The 22,342-nt window shown below is 44.0% G+C and overlaps 1 protein-coding gene across 1 annotated transcript; it reads left to right on the top strand.

Moving 5' to 3' along the window:
- Positions 1-1,716: 1,716 nt before the first annotated feature.
- Positions 1,717-22,342, top strand: LOC308299072 (fibronectin type III domain-containing protein 7-like; the record flags this gene model as incomplete). Its single annotated transcript, XM_080742797.1, has 10 exons — positions 1,717-1,957; positions 2,668-2,903; positions 11,420-11,524; positions 12,712-12,847; positions 14,764-15,003; positions 15,774-16,031; positions 19,707-19,961; positions 20,587-20,850; positions 21,442-21,702; positions 22,311-22,342. 10 exons carry the CDS (start codon positions 1,717-1,719, stop codon positions 22,340-22,342), a joined length of 2,028 nt encoding a protein of 675 aa, XP_080598923.1.

Genomic DNA, 22,342 nt, shown 5'->3' with positions numbered 1-22,342 from the left:
CCTCATAGGTATCATGCCCAGAACATTACACTGGTATTACCTTGCACATGCCCCAAAACTCCAGCTCTGTCTGTAGATGATTGGTTGTTGTGGGAGGGGGCAGGTGCAGGTATTTTAGCCAGCACAGACAACAGAGCTGCTGAAGAAAAGAAGTAACATATATTAAGTGTAAGAACCAGCACAATTCAAACAGGAGGGACAAGACGTGGAGAATGGGTGTTATGAAGTGCGTTATGATTTTTGCCCTATTGGGCTCACAGGTAAAGTAATAACTTTCATTTTGTCTTAATTTATATAAAAACTAAATACTAATATCACATTTTGATATCATGATGTAGCCTACAAGGAAAATGTACATTTCACTGACACATCATCTTTCTTTATGTATACATTTTCAGACAGCAGCTCTATTAGGTATGTTCCTTTTTGCATAAATTCCACTGTATCATTGTCAAATAAGAGAGACACAGATATGGTATCATAGATTGTTTTTGCGTTCTCAATATTAAGTGCTAATTGTTTAATAGTTATGAACACAGTAATGAACATATTTGTGTATCAAGTACACTACAATGGAAGACAATATACCTGACACCTGTGCACACAAAGGCACAATCTTGTACAGCCTCACACACATACTGCAGGCACTGGTTCATGTCAGGTTATGGCCTACATTTGTGTTTGGAATCATTGATCTCATACATCATATTGCTTGAACATAATAATTATAAACATAGTTATGAAACAAAACAAAATAATTCAGGCGTTCAAATGAAGCAATTGAATGAAAACAGACAGATTGTTTATTTTGCCAAAATTGCTTTTGATCTCCTCATAAATGAATTATGTCATTTTACAGCTTTCAAACCAGAATTATGGGAAGCGTCATCAGAAAACATGATTGTGAAATGGACAAGGTACTCGGGAGCCACCGCATACAGGCTCTCCGCTGCACCAAAAAGGATGCAGCGGAGCCCTACTACTGCAATGTATGGTCCCAATGTTGTGATGGGCTCCCTGAACAATCTCACTGCAAACAAACACCATCTATATTGTCAAGGTCGAAGCTCTGACAAAAATTACGGTCAGAGCTCTGGATGAAATTGCTCACTTAAAGGTTTTTGAGGCTGTTTTTGAGGCTTCCACAGGTGAGTTACAGTGGTGGCTTTGTCTATAACAAAGAGTGTTATTAGAATTTTACAATTTGAGAGTTAGAGAGTTTTGGGTAGAAAACAGGAATAGTAGAGAATAGCATAACATTGGGGCTTATGCAGGTTTGGATTGTCTGTGTATTTCTACTACAGTTTTAGAGGTACTCTAAACTTAGAGACATTTAATGTACTGTGTGCACAGTTCTCACCTCATCACATACCTCGAATACCCAGCTCATATTGATTGTAAATGTAGAAGGAAGGCACTTTTGTGTACAGTATAGGCCTTTAAAATGGAGTTATCTTCAGCTTTCATGCAGCTGTATAGACAGGAACATTTTACTGTTCACAAAGAGATTTGTCCAAATTCAGCCAGAGGTATATTATGAAATATAGCTGCCCTTATTTTCTGCATACAGTACTGTACCTCTCGTGCAATGCAAGGTGCCTGGTTGCGCTGGATTACGTCTTGTATTATGGGCATTTACTAAATGTTTTTCTTCTTCCCACATGTTTTTTCATCAGAACTAATTGTGTGCATTAACTGTCTTTAGCTCCCAAGGTGATGGATCCTATTGACGTAGTGAAGGCAAAAGACAGCACAACCTTGATGGTGGAGTTCACCCCGGTCGCCGGGGCCACTGGGTACATCATACGCATTGAGAACAACGCTGGCTTCTTCCGCGAAGACCATGTGACCTCCTCGCCTGCACAGCTTGAACCGTACACCGTATACTCACTCAGCATCATGTCTAAGAACGCTGATGGCCGCAGCCAGCCGTCCACCTCTGTGGAAGGAAAGACAGGTACTGTTATGCCTCATGTAGTTTTAAAACATATTTTATGGACAGGGGGGACATAATGTAGGAAATAACTTTCTGAGGGCTTGTTTCAAGCAGAAATGTGTTACTCGTTCACTGGGAAAAAAATGATTGCCACCTAGTCTTCCACCTCCCTTGTTATCTGATCTTCCTTATTGTCTAAAATGAGTACAAAAGAATATAGGTCCCACCTAGCCTCGTACCCGCCCTCTTCCGGAAACCAATGGAAGTTGGTCGTTTACTAGGCTAGGTCCCACCCTGATCTAAGGTCAACATTGGTTTGATCCACTTATGATATAACTGACATATACCCTAAGGCCTTTTCTGTATTAGTTGTAACTTTATCTGACCTCAGTATGCAAAACACAAAAGCAATTAATTTCAGAGAAACAAGAAAGCCCAGTATTTGAACAAAGTTATTTTTAGATACAGTGACAGTAAACGGAACAACATAAGCATTCCAAGCCCTACCTGTGACTGCATTGTAAAAACCCAAGTGTTCATTTAACTCAGTTACACATGGATAAATGAACACAGAGAATTTGTGTGTGATGAATCTCACTGTCACTAAATGATAAACGATTAACTGATCATCATGCATCCTTCCCTTTGGCCCTTAAGGATGGATTCAGTCCAGGATGCAAGAAACATCATTTGATTTGACAACATTCCTTGCTCTATTCTCCACCCCACAGTGTTGCCTCCTCCTGTGCTGACCACCTCATCTCCCAGCAACGACTCCATCACAGCATCATGGAGCAATGTGACACATACAGTGAGCTACTCCGTTGGTGTCCATAAGTTCGGCATAAACAACACCGTGATAGTGAACACCACAAGTCTAACGGAGACCATTGCCGGCCTGGATGCAGGCTCGCTCTATATCGTCTTTGTCTACGCCTGGGACACGGAGGGCAGGAAGGGAGAGGCTGTATCGGCCTAGCCTGGTTAATAAACCAGACTGCACAACACCACCCCCTGTTTGTAGTCTGGCCCTTCACATTAAATAAGCTTTTTCCACCAGCCCTCAGAGAGGGCGAGCCAATCAGGGCTGTAGGCTTGGGGCACGTGGTGGGTGGAGTCTGTGTGTATTCAAACACATTCCCCCCTCCACTCTTATTACAGACATCAAACAGATTGTAGTCTTTGATGCTTTCAGTGACGCGTGATTAGGGATCCCACTGGGAAAGATGGATAACCACACCCCGGACTCATTTTTGAAGCTTGTGATTGGCTGAACTGGACATAGGGAGCGCTCCGTTGTAGTCACTTGGACCGCGCGAGGTGCACCAAAACCCAATTATCATGGCGTTTATCGTGCGCTTGCCCAGGCCTTACGGCCTGGGCATAAATATAACGATTGCATTCACCACGGCTTTGTAACTCGCGCGGCCGGCCCTCCGGGCACTCGCGCCTGCGGCGCTCGGGCGCGAAGAGCAGGACCAAGGTCCGCTGGCCTTCGCGCCGCTGGCAATGTCGTGGACAATAACTGAAAACGAGCGCTCTATGCCGTTTCCATCCATCTTTCCCAGTGGGATCCATAATCAGGCTTCAGTGACTAACGAGCTATTGACACTTGTATGGCTCAATCAATTACAGCAGCTCACAAGCCCTTTGAAGTTCAGAGGGAGCAATTAAGAGCAAGTCAACTTAACATTTTTTTAAACCACCCCCTGCCCGCCCCCCCAGAAGTGGAATGTCTGCCCGAAATCTCAGACTCTCTTCCCAAAACGAAGTGTGTAATAGAGTCTGACGCTTGCAGTCAGGCTAGTATCGGCCAACCAGACTACACATAAGATGGGAGAGGGACCAAGTACATTTATGGGAAAACTGTTTGTATTGTGTTCATGAGATTATGGAGAAGGAAAGGTATTAAGTTGTCCATGATTCTTTAAAGCAGTGGTTCCCAATAGTAGGGTCCAGGGACCCTCAGGTTTTCTTGAGCAGGTTCCAAAAGGACCCTTACAGGTCTGTATCCTTGACAGTGTACAACAAATGGAACCAAATGGACCCTTCCGGGTCCATTTTTACACAATCAAGAAGAGTCATGGTGGTGCTTCCTTCTTGAGAACCATTGTTTAAGACGTACAGTGCATGTGATCAAATGTTTCATTTGTCAGACCAAACTTATGATATTTCTTTGGATTGCCACAGGACCTCCCACTCCGTATTCCATCACATCCGTCTGTGGTCGTCTGTGGTCTGGGACTCTGGGACGGTGATGTTGCAGGACTGAATGTGTCCTGGAGCAAGGATCAGAACATCCATCCATCCATAGCTGTGGAATACCATGTCACGGCTGGAGCCCTGCAGTGTAACTCCACATCCAGTGCCTGTACCCTAACACCAGTGGTCTGTGGAGAGAACTACTCCATCCAAGTCACTGCGTCTAACGACGTTGGACCCAGCCATCCATCCCCTCCTCTGGTGTTCATGTCTTGTGAGTATCAATGATCAAACCATCCCCTGGTTTCCAAAGTGAATAATATGAGATGATATTAGACTTTTACCAATATATCATATAAAATAAACATTGATATTTCACTGATTACTCACAAATATCACATTTTTGAGAGATTGATTAAGGAGCTGTTTTCCAATGATGCAAATATGATCTTTATTGGCAGAAAAAAGGCAGCCCATTTGCATTTAAGAGCTTCAATTGTCACCTGTGTCACCTTCTCCCTCTAAAACAAATATGCCAGTTCCCTGTTATGGATTTCTATAATTATTGCATAAAAATATACTTGAGAAAAGAAAGGTTCGAGCAGTGTTCAAACACAATCAATATTTATTCATCAAAGGAGCTCCTGAGCAGACAGCAACTACACTCAATGGGCATAGCAACTCTCCACTCCCGACCACAGGTTATACACGCCCTCTTTATACACTTCAGAGGGGACTTAAAATAAAAAAGAGTCAAGTTAACAAACATCCTTTTAAGGCTTTCAGTCAGGAATACTTTAGACAGATCATGACATTCTGGTAACAGGTGAAAGAGTGACTCACACAACAGTTGTTCTCAAACCTAGGAATAAACACCCTGACATGACTAAACTAAATTACATGACCTTCTGACTACCTTCAAGAAGAAACAAAGATTACATTTCATAAAATTCTATAACATCCCTCCCTTTTGATCATAGAATATGGTCATTAATAGTAAATGTAATGACATTTGTTTTTCCGTCTTTTACGTATCTGAAAACAGGTCTAGGCGAAAACCTTATTTAATATATTTATCTCTTTTATATTAACTCTTTAAGGTAAAAATTCCTAGACGGCCCTAGAGTTTAGTTTTTTTTTTTTTTTTTCTCTTTCTTTAGCGACCACCTTAGTTTGGCCTGTAATTCAGATAGTTATATTGACGTTAAAGGGGGATAGAACTCAAAATAACAAATAAAAAACCCACGTCTAGATAGAATATAGTAAAACATCTCTAAAGAGCACATCACACATTTTTTTATACCTTATGGGTATAAATTTCAAATATAAGAAAACCATTCCTAAAGGACACCTCACATCTACTCATAAGCCCACACCCATAGTCTAAGCAATGTCACTATTTCTAAGGGACCCATCACCCATCTACCCATAAGCCCAAATCCACATCGTCTAAACAATGTCACTGTTGTTGAATGGCGGTGACCACTGTGATCTTCCTGGTTGGATTATTACTTCAGAGGTGGACCCGACAATTCTTGACATTACCGCTTTAATGCATGCAGATAGGCAAACAAAAACTAAGAGTAGTATGATCACAGTGATGACAATCAGAATCAGTGTACGTGTCAGTGTGTTCCCGATACCTCCAAACCAGTCTTCAAATAGACCCCAAAACATCCCCCCATGGTTTTTTTTTAGCTCTTTTACCCCGAGTTGGGTGTCCTCATGGAGTTTAGTGATTGCTTTAGTGGGATCTGACACGAAAGAACAACATTCTGTCTTGATAACAGAACAGGCCCCCCCCTTATTGGCTAACATGATATCTAAAACCATTCTATTTTGCAAAGTAATGGCCTTGATTTCGTTAACTTCAGTGGCCAAAGCTTCAATAGCTGCGTCTGAGACATTCATGTGTTTTTCCAGGACAGTAGACAAGGCTTCCAGTTCGCTCTGTGTATTATAGACTCCATAATTTGGTATTATCACCCCGAGAACTTTTTGCCACCAAGTTAATGTCCGTTTTTTACGACTAGTTTTCCTCCTGTGTTCAGAGTAGGCCTCTTGAATTTCAGAACTATTCACCCTTCTAATCATTGGAATGACATGGGCCAAATAACATGTACCATGGCTATTGGCTGGGAGGTGCGTGTACGCTTTCCCTCCACACACTGCATAGACAGTTTCAGGAAGATATGAAGGCCTAGTAAGGTTGGTTAGCATTATGGTTTCTTTGTCACAAGGACTTTCTCCTATGTCTACATATTTCTTTCCCTGGATCAGAGTTCCAGTGAAACAATATTTGATATTTCCCTCCTCTACTATTGGCATAGCTTTACCCATGTCTGAGGACCGGAAAGTTACTTTAGTCTGTGCTTGGTCTTGGCAGTTAGAGACATCATTGCATTTTATTCTATTCATTTTGAATTCACTTGAGACAGAGAAATAGAAAATTTCAGAATAACAGTTTAGGCTGACACTGGACTTCCCTCGCATACATTTCGTTTTTTCAGCAAATGTACAATTTGTCTGGACATGGATTGTTTCAACTTTGAATACAAACTCATTAGTTGCTATGTTTGTTTGGTTTAACATTCCCACCCTGTGAATCATAGTCTTATTAAGTCTGTGTTTCCCAACTTCTACAAGCCTGTTTACCCCAATCTCTATAATATCCAAGATCTTCTTGTACTGGGTCCATGGATTAGCAGTGATAAAATCCCCTACCCCCCTGTAATGACTCCCAGGAGGATCATGGCATTCAGAATCCCACAAAACATTGTTCTCTCTTAAACCTTGCCAGTCATAGAAACGCCATTCTTTTGCTGTCAGTGGAAGGGCCATCCATATTGGGGCCGTTGCGCTATGAGGCAGGTGCTGACATATCCAACAATTTGAGTAGTTCATTTGTACTGCAAAACTGAGTGTCATTGACATGGCCAAGTTTGGATGATGGAGGTCTCTTCTATGTAATGTATGCAACGATTCTTTTTGTGTGTGCATTTGGTACCATTCCTTCTGGTACTCTGTGTACTCCTTCTGGTACCATTCTCTCCTCCCTGTCGTCCACGTCCACACTGATAGGTACAGGGCTACACCCAACGCCATCATGGCCCAGGGAATCCTTGGGCCCCACGTCGAACCTGTGGGCACCTGCATCTTCATACCTTCAGTGTGGGACAGTGGACGAACTTGAACGTTGGCCGAACCTTCGGCAGTGCGACGCATGAACCCAGGTTTCCCTGCCGGTGACTTTAACCGCGGTGGGCGTGATGAGAAGAACTTGGAAGGGCCCTAGCCACCTGGGTTGATACCAATGCTGGCGTCTTAGATCCTTGATCACCACCCAATCTCCTGGCTCTAAGTCGTGTAGTTGGCCGGCTTTAGGATCTGGAAGCGCTGCTTTCACCTTCGGATAAATAGACTTAAGCACAGAGTTGAGTGCAATACAATATTTAATCATATCGTCATCAATATTCATTAACGTCATCTTATTCTGTGGGAATGGCATATTTGTCATTCTCATTGGACGCCCCATTAAAATCTCATAAGGGGACAGACCTAATGTTGCATTAGTCCTGCCTCTCATATACATGAGAGCCAGTGGGAGGACTTGGATCCAGGAGAGTTTGGTTTCAGCTTGCAATTTAGTTAATTTGCCTTTCAAAGATTGGTTTGCCCTCTCTACTGGCGCTGCAGACTCAGGATGATAAGCACAATGCCTTTTTAGATCAAATTGTAGGTTTTGAGAAAGACTTTGAATAACTTTGTTCACAAAGCCCGAGCCGTTATCCGACCCCAATTTACTACAGAGCCCCCATCGTGGAAAAATATGACGTAATAGGACATCCGCTACCGTTTTAGCAGATTCGTCCCGACATGGGTAACATTCCACCCATCTAGACCACATGTCTACAATTACTAGAGCATGTCTGTAGTTTTGGCATGGGTTCAAAGTGATGAAATCGGCCATGAGATACTCAAAAGGCCCGTCTGGTTTTGGTTGTGCTGACATTGGCACAACTAAGCCTCGTCCAATATTGTGTGTCATGCAAATTACACATTTTGAACAAAATTGGTCGGCATAAGTAGTAAATCCTGGGGCAAACCAATATTTGTTTACCAACTCAATCATTTTTGATTTGGAAGCGTGGTCTTGTCCATGTGAGATTTTTGCTAAATATGGGAAAACTGATCTCGGCATAACTGGTAGGCCAGATGAGTTCACCCATATGTTCCTGGTGGCGTCCAATGTACACTTTTTCTCCCACAGTTTCTTCTCTCGTGCGTCAGCTCCTGTCTGTAACAAAGAAATGTCGTCAATAGAGAAAGGATTAACTTGTGCCGGGAGCACTGTCATCTGCAATACTGGGGAGAAGGGAGAAACAGCAGTATTTTTCGCAGTCCTATCTGCGAATGCATTCCCTTGTGATATGGAGTCCAGAGCACCAGTGTGGGCCTGGCATTTGCAAACAGCTATTGTCTTAGGTAACAAGATAGCTGCCAGCAAATTTTTTACCAACACATGGTGGGCTATTGGCTTACCAGTTGAGGTAAGAAATCCCCTATGTTTCCAGATTGCATAGAAATCATGGCAAACGCTGAAGCCATATTTACTATCTGTATAAATGGTCACTGTCTTCCCCTCTGCCAGAATACAAGCTCTAGTTAATGCAAACAATTCGGCTGCCTGACTTGACAGGTGTGCTGGTAACTTTGCACTTTCCATGATAGAAGTGTCTGAACAGACAGCATAGGCCACTAGTGGCTCCCCCGTATCCTTACACCTCTGAGCTGAGCCATCCACATAGAGAATTAAGTCTGAGTTAGGTACTTCAGTGTCTGTTAGATCCAGTCTTGGTTTAGACATGACATCTAATAGTTCCATGCACGAGTGCGGATCCCCGTCATCTTCTGTAGGGAGAAGGTTAGCAGGATTAAGAACCGTACATCTCTTCAAAGTAACATGAGCCATGGTTAGTAACACATTTTGATAGTGTAGAAGGCGTGCAGGTGTCAAATGTGCAGTACGTGCCTGCGTAATCAATGCATGGACTGCATGTGGTACCTGAACAGTCAATGGATGCATTGCTACTATGTCAGCTGTTGCTAATACCGCTGCTGTGGCTGCTTCGACAGCCCTGAGACATGGCAAAAGCCCCCTGGCCACATTGTCCAAGCGTTTGGAGTAATAACCCACAGGCCTCTGTTTGTCACCGTGCCTCTGGGTTAATACTGCAGACATGAAGCCATTCTTTTCTGCAACAAATAAATTGAAAGGTTTCTCGTGGTTAGGTAGACCCAGACATGGGGATCCTGTTAAGGCTTGTTTGAGTGTGGTCAGGGCACCTAATGCTTCTGTCGTCCATTCAATTTTGTCAGACATAGCTAATTTTTTCCCTCCATAGATCAGGTCAGATAAAGGCTCCACAATTTCTGCATAGTCTGGGATCCATGGCCTACAATAACCTGCAATACCTAATAGGGACATTAGTTGCTCCTTTGTGCTTGCACGTGGCATGGCCAAAATAGCACTTATCCTCTCTTTTCCCAACCTCCGTCCCTCAGGAGTAATAACATGGCCTAGGTATTTTACCTCTTGTTTCACAAATTGCAATTTTTCTTTTGACACTTTGTGGCCATTCTCAGCTAGGAATTGTAACAAGGCTATAGTATCTTTTTCACATGCTTCTTTTGATTTACTGCATAATAATAAATCATCAATGTAGGAGATTAAAACGCTGCCTTCGGGCGGCACAAAAGACTCCAGATTTGTCGCTAACGCTGCTGTGAACAGCGTTGGACTTGCTGCATACCCTTGGGGTAAAACAGTCCAAGTCCATTTTTTCCCTTTGAAAGTGAACGCAAACCAAAATTGACTGTCCACGTCGACAGCCAAACTGAAATATGCGTTGGACAAGTCCGTAACACTATAGTAGCAAGAGTCTGCCGGCACCTGCGACATAATGGTTACAATATTAGGAACTACAGGGGTAGGCGTATACACTGCCTGATTGATTTGCCGCAAATCCTGCACAAATCTCCAGGCTCCATTTGCCTTCCTAATAGGCAAGATGGGTGAATTACAGGGTGAGTTAGGGCATTCGACAATAGCCCCTTTTGCCACTAGAGATGCATGTACCTTTGATATCCCCTCTTCTGCATCTTTACTCAGAGGGTATTGGGCCCTGTTGGGTCTGAACGTCGATTTACCCTCAACCCCAATAGGCTTGGCATTTTTTATCTGCCCTATGTCATATTTGTCTTTTGCCCACAAACACTCTGGTACTTGTGCAAGCAAGGGGGATATTTCTGAGGTATCTAGTACCATTAATGTTTCCCAATCCTGTTTTGAGTTAGAGCTAGTTGACGTTCTTGTCATCATGCAATTGACATTTAGTGGAGTACAGTATGTTTTCATGCTGGGTGAATACCAGTTCCCTGAACCATACTCCTGCCAATCAACAGCCTCTATCACTAATTTTAACCAGGGGCCTATGTCACCCCCCTCGCCTAGTTTCTTTCCTAGGGGGATGTAGGCAGCTGTATCTGTCAAAGTGTGATACATTGTTTGCTCTTCAGTTAAATTTAGAGTAATGGCACTAAACTGGTCATTAAAGTACATATTACTTAAATTTATTTCGTCTTCATTTTTGATTTTAAACCAAAAGTTTTCATAGGTCAGATCTCTTGTGAATGGTGAAAAATGTGCAGTACAACGTAGCAATGCTGACTTGGTGAAATCATCTGGTATCATTTTATGTAACTTCTCAGATAAGTTTCTGTCAGAAAGGTCCCAATTATAGTAATAGTTTGTTGGTTCCCCCTTACTGACAGATAAATTGTAAAGGCCCAGCGTAGGACATGACATAAAAATGCCATCGCTGGAACAGTCCAATTTAACACCAAATCGACACAGCAAGTCGCGTCCCATTAAATTAACGGGGCACACTGTGATGACAAAAATGTATGTTCTACCTTTATGTCACCATGCGCCACTGCTAACGGGCACGTCACTGGCTCTAAACAGGGCTCACCAGACGCTCCAATCGTGTTAATAGACTTATTAGATAATGGAGCGTCTGGGATCTCTTCCCGTCTAATAACTGACAGACTAGCGCCTGTATCAACAAGGAATTTTATGTTCTCACCATTCACGAGCAGATCCAACACTGGGGCTTCATCAGGGGAGACTGAGACCTGCATAAATTGACCAGCACGTACCTTTACTTCCTGCTCTGTCACTAGTCTTACCCCTTGCACAGCCACCTCCCTATCTCATAGCTGACCCGGGTTGGACACCGTCACGTCTGCAGCGGGTCCATACTGCCATGGGAGGGCCTGCTGCCGGGCTCGGTTGGTGTCCTGCGGGCCTGCTTGGGCTGCCAGGTGAGGGGAGGAGCCGGTCCAGATCCACTGTCCTGTCGGATAGCAAGGGCCAGGGGGTGATGGATACCCCCAGGTGGCCGGCTGTCCTCCCTGCCACCCCCACTGTCCCCGGCCCTGGTGTCGGTTGTTGCCCTGCCTGACCTGTTGGCCATCTGTCCTTCTTTTCTTAGCGTTCATGGGACATTGCCGTCTCCAGTGGCCTGTCTTCTGACAGAGTCCACAAATGTCTCCCGGCAGGGGCACCCCCCTCTCTCTCTTCTCCTGAGGCCACCTTGGCGTCGCATCTGTCATTTGTTGTTCTTTTCTTGGCGCCTGGCCCCTATTCTCGTAGAACATTAACTGGGCTGTCTCCAGTTTCTTTTTCTTCTCGTTGATTTGCGACAGCAGCTGCCTTTCTGCGTGTTGTGCATGTGACCATGCCACATCCAAGGGCTGAGTCTCCCAGCCCACACAGGAAATCATAACCCGGTCGTGGACAGCCGGAGTCAGATTATTTATCATGGCTGTTTTCAATAAGTCATTGTACGCCACATTGTCTTGTGCCACACCACAACATTTTTGAAAGATTTCTTCCATCCTTGATCTGTACTCATCACAGGACTCATCTAGTCGTTGTTTGGTATTGTGTATCCTGGGCCAGTCAGTACGGACTGGGAAGGCAGCCCTTACTCTGTCAAAAAGACCACCTTGATTCTGCAATTGTCCAGTAAGAATGTCATTTCTTGCTCCATCTGCATCGAACGGATCCTTCAGTCGCTGCCATCTTAGTCCAAAAACTTTCCGAAAAAGAGTCTCTAATTCTTGTCCTGATGGGCCATACATGAGGATCAATTCCTCAATGGCCTTACACCATTTTGCAACGTCTACCTTAGGATTTGGTAGGTCTTTGATAATGTCATTTAGTTCATCGGGGGTCCAGTTTCGCTGGACTGTGACAGTTGGGGTGTAAGCATTTATAACGTCCGGCTGGGCGTCAGCCGGAGGAGGAGGGTGAGGGTTTGGATATGGTATCAATGGCATTTGCGACATCATGCTTCGTGTCACCATACCAATCCGCTCAGAACTCCCCCCTCCTTTTGTTGGAGCTATATTCAGTCTTTCCAGTCCAGCAGTGGCCAGGTCCATGTTGTCCTTGTCCCCCTTCTCCGCGATTCCGTGGGTGGCTGCCTGCTGAGCTATCTGGGCAGCTGCTGCGTAGAGCTCCCCCGCTGGGTTTGGAGGTAGGTCGTGCATTCCATTGGCAGGAGCCGCTGCCGGTGGAGGGGCTGCTTGCTGAAGGCCGGGAACAGGTGCTGGCTGCGCTGGGGCGTGTGGATCTGCCGGGTTGGGTTGCTGCACTGGTGGGCCCAATGGGGGGTTCAGCTGGGTGCGATATGGAGGTGGCTGGAGCATCTCTTGCCTATACTTTTTCAATCTTTTATGCCTTTTCTCATCCCCACCCTCTTCTTTATTTAAAAGGGCTTTAGCCTGTTTTTCATCTCTATATTCTGCTTCTCTTTCCCATTTTCTGAACAAATCCCAATTGAGTTCTTTTGCTTTTTTCCCTGCTTTTCTGTCATATTGCTCAAGAGCATCCCTACATGCTCTTAATTTTGAGGAGCTAAATGTTCCCGCAAGCGGGAACTTTTCCTGAGTAAGTTTATGCCATAACATGATTGGCTCTAATGAACTCTATTGGCCCTGAGAGTGCCCTTAGCCTGGAATAGCCACTCTCTCCATTCCCCATTGCTCTGGAAAGACTCAGAAAAACAAACAAGAGAAAGAAAAGAAGAATCAGAGCAGAGTTGAGTCAACAGACACTTTGGCAAACCGTCCTTGGTTACATAAAATGATACCGTACTACAGACTGGTATCCTAGGATGACTTCACTCATTCCATGCGTTTCTCAAACATACGTCATCCTTTACAAACCTAATGAGTCTGTTCACACCTTGTTTTAGATATTTCTTTTCCCCTTTAAAAGGTTTATATACTGTACTATGTGACCCTTCTGATCAGTCACACCTTATAACAATATCACATTTAATACCATGTCACAAAACCCTCGTAGCTGTTCACAATTCTCATGTGTGTTCACAGATCCGCACCCAGGAGAATAACTTGAACAGCTCCCTGTGGTCCCTTTTTTAAGTTTATACGTTTTTACACATTTAAATAATAACCCAGAATGATTATTTCCGACAGCCAATTTCCCCGTCGATAACCACCGGTCCCACGATCACGTGAAGCTATGTATTAAATAGCTTTTCCCCCGAATTCCACGGGTAAAACCTTATCATGCAAGGTCTTATTCATCTACCACGGTCCTCCCCGTGAAGCTATAATGAAATAGCACCCTGGATTGCACAGGTACTGTTTTTTTTTCCCAAACAGAATCCTTATATCCTCTAAAACATGCAAAATTTGTTCATGCAACAGATTGTATTTGAAACACTCTCGTACCTTATTGAACCCTGTTCTCTGCCCATCCGACACCCAGACGTCCCACGGACGGCACGTCAACCGTTTGGAGCTGATGTATTTGCCTGGTAGCTGCAGCAAATCCGGGAAGGTTCGTCGATGTGGACGGACAGAAGACAGAGTCCCTTCGTGGTCGCCAGCTGTTATGGATTTCTATAATTATTGCATAAAAATATACTTGAGAAAAGAAAGGTTCGAGCAGTGTTCAAACACAATCAATATTTATTCATCAAAGGAGCTCCTGAGCAGACAGCAACTACACTCAATGGGCATAGCAACTCTCCACTCCCGACCACAGGTTATACACGCCCTCTTTATACACTTCAGAGGGGACTTAAAATAAAAAAGAGTCAAGTTAACAAACATCCTTTTAAGGCTTTCAGTCAGGAATACTTTAGACAGATCATGACATTCTGGTAACAGGTGAAAGAGTGACTCACACAACAGTTGTTCTCAAACCTAGGAATAAACACCCTGACATGACTAAACTAAATTACATGACCTTCTGACTACCTTCAAGAAGAAACAAAGATTACATTTCATAAAATTCTATAACATCCCTCAAAACCGATCCATTTCAAACAGATGTTATTTGAGAAAAAAAGGAAATAATTTTACTTTTCATAAGAGACATGACATTAACTCGATATCCTGCATCAGGGAATCAGCATATTCCTGAATTAATTTGATTCAGGATGATTTATATACTGCCGTTCATTTGGATTATAGGACACTAAACACTAAACTTTATCCTGTATTCCCAGTCCCTTGCCCACCAGAGAATTTGGCAGTCGAGGAGACAGAGGCAGGAAACTGTATGCTGTCATGGAATAGCTCACCCTATGCTGACAAGTACAAGGCCTTCATCAAGAGAGATGACGGAGCTGAAGTGAACTGCACCACCAACAGCACCAGCTGCGACTTCACCTGTATGTGTGGCTACACCTACCTGATCAACGTGTTTGCCTACAACGATGCTGGCCGCAGTCCCGAGGGAGTGACCCTCAACTACACCACCTGTAAGTAACTGTTTAACCACTGCCAATTCAACCCTATTCTGGAGTGAACAATGGTGAATATATTGGAAAAAGCTTGTGAGACAATTGTACAAAAACAATAGTGTACTGTTAAGATTATCCAGAAAGCTTTCTCCCATCACAAGGCTGGGGAATCTTTGCAGCTTAAACCCTCTGTACTTAGTAAAACGTTGAATTGTAACTGTACTTGGTATGCTCCTTTTCTCACTCTACACCAAATCTCTTCGCCCAAAATTGTCGATCTAGGTCTGTTATTCTTGGGGAACATTCTCCCCAGAATAGGGATACTCGGGTTCAAGTCGTTAACATTTTTCTTTTTTTGGGAGCAATTCGCTTTTGATCTAGAGCAGATATTGTTACTTTGTGTAACAATATTGTGTCTCCATATTTCATTTTCATTTTCAGAAATATTGAAAGTAGAAAGTAAAAGTGCTTAAGTATGTATTTGGGTTTCATAAATATTACCAATGAAAAGTAATAATTACATGTTATATAACACTTTTGCCTGTCTGTAAATGTATGCTTGGATGTGTGTGTGAGGAAATGTCCAGATCAGAGCAGAGCACTGATGACTGAGCAGTAGAAACCAGGCTTTCCACAGGTACTGTGCAACCATAACCAAGGGTCCAAGGTTACTGGACTCGAAAGACCAGACAGGCAGAGTGTAGGGAAATGGCTTGGCTTTTGCTGTGATGCTGTATAAAATGAGCTCACGTCACTTCATCATGTGTTCAATCTCCTCTGTACCACAGTGCCTTGTTGCCCAGAGGACGTGCTCGTCAGCCTGGTGAGCACAGAGACCCTGGAGATCAGGTGGAGCCCTGTGCGCGGGGCAAAGCTGTACGAGACGAGGGCCGTGGACAGTGACGAGACCATCGTATGCAACGACACAGCACCCGTGTGTGCCCTCTCTGACCTGACATGTGACAGCACCTACAATGTGCGGGTGATACCCTGCAATGAAATCCAAGGCTGCAACCGCACCTGCCAGCCTCGCACCAAGGACACGGGTATGTGCACGCACGCATTCACGCACGTACACACGTACCTAGTACGTACCTACGGTTTTTATGTTGTATGTCACTGTTTTTGCACGTAATGCGTCCTGTACGATGACCTACGATCGCCAGACGTTACTGGACTTGAGATTTGTTGCCTCGGACGTTTTCAGACCGGATTTGCCGGGAGAACTGTATAACAACAACAGCAGCACGGTTCCAACATGGCGTGGCCATAGGAGGAAGAGAGGGAAGCGAGGGGGTTCACTAGTGAAGCTACGTGGACGCCCTTCGCGACCACCCATCCCCAGCATACTGTTGGCAAACGTCCAAGCGATCGACAACAAGATGGATGACCTCCGAACCCGGCTACGCGTTGAAAGGGATATAAAGAACTGCTGTGTGCTCTGTTTCACGGAGACGTGGCTGAAGGCTGACGTTCCTGACAGGGCGGTACAGCTAGATGGCTTCTCTGTGTTCCGCATGGACCGTTCGATGGCAAACACGGGGAAGACGAAAGCGGGCGGTGTTCTGTTTTACATCAACGACTCTTGGTGCACTAATGTGGACATAGTCTCACACCACTGCTCGTCGGTGCTGGAGCACTTAACACTACGGTGCAGACCGTTTTACCTACCCAGAGAATTTCCTTGTGTGTTGCTGACGGCTGTATACATCCCACCAGAAGTGAATGCATCCGAAGCTATGGACGAGCTAAGCGATGTCATTTGTAAGCAGGAAAATAAGCACCCGGAAGCCATTTCAATCGTGGCGGGGGACTTTAACCACTGCAACTTGAAATCGGTGTTGCCGCACTTCTACCAGCACGTTAAGTGCCCAACAAGGAAGGTAAGGACGCTGGATCACTGTTATTCCACCATCAAGGATGCCTACAAAGCGGTCCAACGGCCCCACTTTGGGAGATCTGACCACCATGCGGTGCTACTACTACCTGCCTACAAGCAGAGGATGAAGAGCGAGCAACCCAGGGTGAGGTCTGTACAGTGCTGGTCCACAGATAATGTATCTAAACTCCAGGGCTGCTTTGAATCGACAGAATGGTCCATCTTCAAAGACTCAGCCACAAGTTTGGATAACTATGCTGACACTGTCACCAGCTATGTTAAATTCTGTGTGGATAATTGCATCCCAGCGCGAACCGTTCGCTCCTATCCCAACGAGAAGCCGTGGATGAACCAGGATACTCGTCTGAAGTTGAGGGAGCGCCGAGCCGCTTTTCAATCTGGGGACGAGGAACGGTACAAAAAATCCAGATACGACCTGAGGAGGGCGATCAGAGACGCTAAGAGACAATATAGGGACAAACTGGAGAACAACTATAGTGGCTGTGACGCACGGCGTATGTGGAGAGGGCTGCAGGCGATTACGGATTACAAACCGAAGCCGGCTGTTATTAACACCTCGGACTCTCTACCAGACGAATTGAATAACTTTTTCGCCCGCTTTGAATCTCACAACACGGACCCAGTTACACCGGTGCGGGTTACACCCGGTGCGGTGGAGCTGCAGGTGACACAACGAGATGTGAGTAAAACTTTTAAAAGCGTTGGGACTCATAAGGCGGCCGGTCCTGATGGGATTGCCTCACGTGTCCTTAAGTTGTGTTTTGACCAGCTTTCGGGAGTCTTTACTGACATTTTCAATATGTCCCTGTCATTGTGTATGGTACCGTTGTGTTTCAAGGAAACCATAATTGTACCCATAGCAAAGAAAAATCCTGTCACCTGTCTTAATGATTATCGCCCTGTGGCTTTGACCTCTGTTCTTATGAAGTGTCTGGAAAAAATGGTTATATCACATATAACGCACATTATCCCTGCCAATACTGATCCATTACAGTTTGCATACTGTGCTAATAGATCAGTCGATGATGCTATTTCTCTCGCACTACACATTGCCTTGAAACATCTGGAGAATAAGAACTCTTATGTCAGACTACTCTTCATAGATTATAGCTCTGCCTTTAACACGATTGTACCATCTAAGCTTGTGTTGAAACTCAGGGGTCTTGGTCTGGGCAGTAGTATCTGCAACTGGCTGTTTGACTTTTTGACAGGCAGGCCACAATCTGTACGAATAGGGAACAAGCATTCATCTAAGATATTGACCAGGACTGGAGCGCCCCAGGGCTGTTGCCTCAGTCCCTTGTTGTATAGTCTGTTCACCTATGACTGTGTTGCCAGGTGTGGAAATAATTCTATTCTCAAATTTGCAGATGACACCACGGTTATAGGACTAATATCCAACGATGATGAGAGGGCCTATAGGAGGGAAATTGAAGAGCTAACCCTATGGTGCCAGAATAACAATCTCTCTCTAAATGTTAGTAAAACAAAAGAGATCATCGTTGACTTTAGGAAATCTGAAGTCAATCACAGTCCCGTAACCATAAATGGTTCACCTGTAGACATAGTGGACAGTTTCAAATTCCTGGGTGTTCACATAACAAACTCACTCACATGGTCTCAAAACAGCGAAGGTATCCTTAAGAAAGCGCAGCAGCGATTGTACTTTCTGCGGCGCCTCAGGAGATTTGGCCTAAGCACCAAGGCTCTTGTTAATTTCTATCGCTGTACCATAGAAAGTGTATTGACAGGATGCATAACAGTGTGGTTTGGTAACGTGACTGCTCAAGACAGTAAACAGTTACAGAGAATTGTGAAGAGAGCTGCCAAAATCATTGGCATAGAATTACCACAGCTACACACAATCTATAACACACGCTGTAAGAAAAAGACAGAGAACATCTTAAAGGACAGCTGTCATCCCGCCCATTCCCTGTTCTATCTCCTCCCTTCAAAAAAACGTTACCAGAGCATCAAATCTCACACCACCCGTTTCAGTAATAGTTTTTATGCTCAAGCAATCAGGCTGCTTAACGAAGAGATGGAAGCGAGACGTAGGTAGTCATGTACAATATACGCAGTTTTTAAACTGTACACTGTCACACTGTATGGTTGTTTTGTTGTTTTTTGGGTTGTCCTGGGTGACCTGTTGTTGTCGTATTGTTTTGTGTGCAATAAGGCTGAGAGTGCTCTTGGCACAAGCATTTCATTGTTTGTCTGTACTTGTATGGATACGCATTTGACTAATAAACCGAACCTGAACCTGAATGTTGCATGCATAACAAAAACACAAAAACACATGTATTGAAACAAAGCATGCAAATTCCTAGAAATCCACTTTGCCAAAAAGCAATGTATAACATACATAAACACACTGCACAAACATACATCATATAGGTTTAAGATGCATTTTCGTGTGAAGACAGAGTACAGTATGTGTTTTTAGCCGTATCACTGACACATCATGTATTTTGTACACAAGTTAGTTATGTTATGTCACAGTGCCATCAACCCAGGTGTGGAAGAATTTGGAATGAAAGACAGAGTAAAACCTTCAGTGCTACATCTGAGATTGTACACAGACGGGTCCATTTGGTTACCTGTGTACACTCTCAGAATGACGTTAACCCTGAGAAGTCGACTATGTAGGCACTGTAGGCAAATGCCAAATGTACACTGAGAAGTCGACTATGAAGGCAAATGCCAAATGTACACTTCATTGTTTGACCGCGCTGCTTGCTGATTTCCAACGAGTGACGCGGCAATAGGACAAGCTGTAAATCAGGCTGTAACTCATCCTCCTGGCCTCTCTCCCCACCAGCTCCTTGCATGCCAGAGAATCTGAGCGTGAACCAGACAGGAGGCTACGTCAGTGTAAGCTGGACAGCGAACAACCGCGCTGCCAACTACACCGTGGCAGCACAGCAGGGTACCACCGCCCCCATCACCTGCACAACCGCCTCAGACAGCTGCAGCTTCGCCAGCCTGCCATGTGGCACCAAATTCCAGATCACCGCCATGGCAAGCAACGATGCCGGCGACAGTTTACCCAGCTTCAGCGTTGATCTGGAAACAGGTAACCGGTCGAAGATGACTATAGAGTCTGAGAGACTTCCTATAGTATGATTATCATCTCATTTGTCACTAAAAGGGTTCCACAAGAATCGTCGTATGTTGAAGAAATTAATATTGTATGTAGGCAGTTTGAAACATTTTGACATCGTCCCAGAATATTAACATCAGTGATAATGTGGGTAACATACTGTACATTTACATTATGATACTATCAAGCATATCAGACAATCTACATTTCCCTAAAAGAAATGCAGTCTGACTGGAAGCAGGGATAAAAAATATCCCCACCAGCCATAAAAATGAATGACCAGACATCCAAATCTGATCAGCTCAAGATAAAGATGAAAAGTTCGAATGCAAATCAAACCCCAGACTCTGAATACTTTTGCAGTGTTCATATCAGTTGCCACAGGATATTTCAGTCAAATCATGCCTTTGCATTTGTATTTAATCAATTCCTGAGTTTCAGGTCCATGATCAAGAAGGCCGTTAAAAAACACAAAAAGTTATTATATGGAGATGGGTGTCTACCCGACAGCAACAATATGCATATGCATCATACTGTATACAGAACCAAAACACTGCCCTCTGTACTGACTGACTGTTCCACTCTCTTCCCTTACCAGCGCCATGTTGCCCAGAAAACCTGACCGTGGAACAGGTGACCATGGCGATGAGCAACGTCACATGGTGTTATGCCAGAGGGGCAGCGTTGTTCCACACCTCTCTGACGTCGTCGCGGGGCCATGCTCGCTGTCACACCCAGGACTACCACTGTCTCATGGGATGCATCACCTGTGGCACCTGTGGCACCAACTACACCGTGGGCATGGAGGCCTACAGCCGCACGGGCCACAAGTCTGTGTGCACCTATAAGGGCTTCTCATCCAGTGAGTTGAAATTTCTGTCACTTAAAATCGTCTGTTTTCACTGTTTTCACACTACCATTGTACAACGAAGTACTGTATAATACAGGGTTAATTTGTTAATCAGACTAATCGGTTTTAATTGCCCGATCCCAATAAATAGATAGTTCAGGCCGACGTCTCTGCTAACAAAACAATTGAATTAGTTTGCTTACAGTACAAGGAATAACTTGTGACAAAATCAATGAGGTCCCTATAGCCTACGACTATTTTGTCTATAGTACAGTGCACAAAGGTCCACAGTGAAATCTTCCTGAGTGTGTTTTAAATAAGCAATCAATATATATATAGGCCTATATATATATTTTTTTTTTAACAATCTGTATGGTAGTGTATGGTAATACAAAATGACTAGACTGCTCTTCTACTGGTCGAGGGCCACTACTGGTTGCCAAGAGGTATTGCATGAAGCTCAAAGTTTAATATCACACCTGCCCAACAACAGGCTTTCTGCGCGGGACACCCAGATTGAAATCCCTACATAAACCGTGAATTGCAGCTTTAATAAGATCACTATTAGATGTATGACTTAAGAGACATTGTTGTCCCTTACAGGTGCCTGCTGTCCATCGGGCATAAAGCTATACAGACTGGCCAACAGCGCACTGCGGGTGTACTGGCGTTCTTCTCCTGGCAGCAACTACAACTACACAGTAGATATGTCAGGCAGTGCCAACTACACCTGCACCCCCCCTGCTGGGGAAAACAGCTGTGACATCAGCAGTGTGCAGTGTGGAGACGTCTACCATGTAACAGTAGCTCCAGTCATGCCAGCAGGCGACAAGGTCCACTTCTGCCCCCAGAGGATATATTCAGGTACTGCATCAGGTCACTTCTCAAATTCCAGTGGAAGGGACACTGCACTGGAATTTTGTTCTGAATTGTGTTGATTGAGTTTGGTTACTCACTCTAAAAATGATGAAAAAGTAATTATAAAGTAATGCTTACATAACATTTACTATAATCATAAGTACAAAAAAACTTTAAGTGGAGTTATGGATACTGTATAATATATTGCCAATGAATATTAAAATACATAATTAAAATCATGATTGCTTTTGGTTGACTTTGCATTCTTGTGTCTTTTTTCAGTAACTTGCTCGGGGAGCAATGTAGGAATGGGTGAGTACTGTATATTATTGGCACTTTGAATATTCAGTCTATGAAAATAGCATCACATCATATTGGCAGCCAGTGCAGTGAGACAGACAACACTGTCTGTGTGCTTCCTGATAGGAAGTTCAATACATCTTTTTTTTAACGTTGCTTTACATTAAGAGATGGAACAGTTCCATAATGACTAGGAGTCATATTATACAGGCAGTATAGGCTATGAATACAAAAGTAACATAATTATTCATAACCAACTGAAATCTTCCAATACAATTTTGTCTCTAATGTCACTTAAATGTGTTTTCCTCCAGTGATTTACCGAGGAAAGAGAAGTGTTAACTAG

This window comes from Nannobrachium achirus (assembly GCF_963921795.1).
Source record: "Nannobrachium achirus genome assembly, chromosome: 1".
Taxonomy (NCBI): domain Eukaryota; kingdom Metazoa; phylum Chordata; class Actinopteri; order Myctophiformes; family Myctophidae; genus Nannobrachium; species Nannobrachium achirus.
The sequence above is the reverse complement of the archived record's forward strand: the minus strand, read 5'-3'. Positions and strand labels throughout refer to the sequence as shown.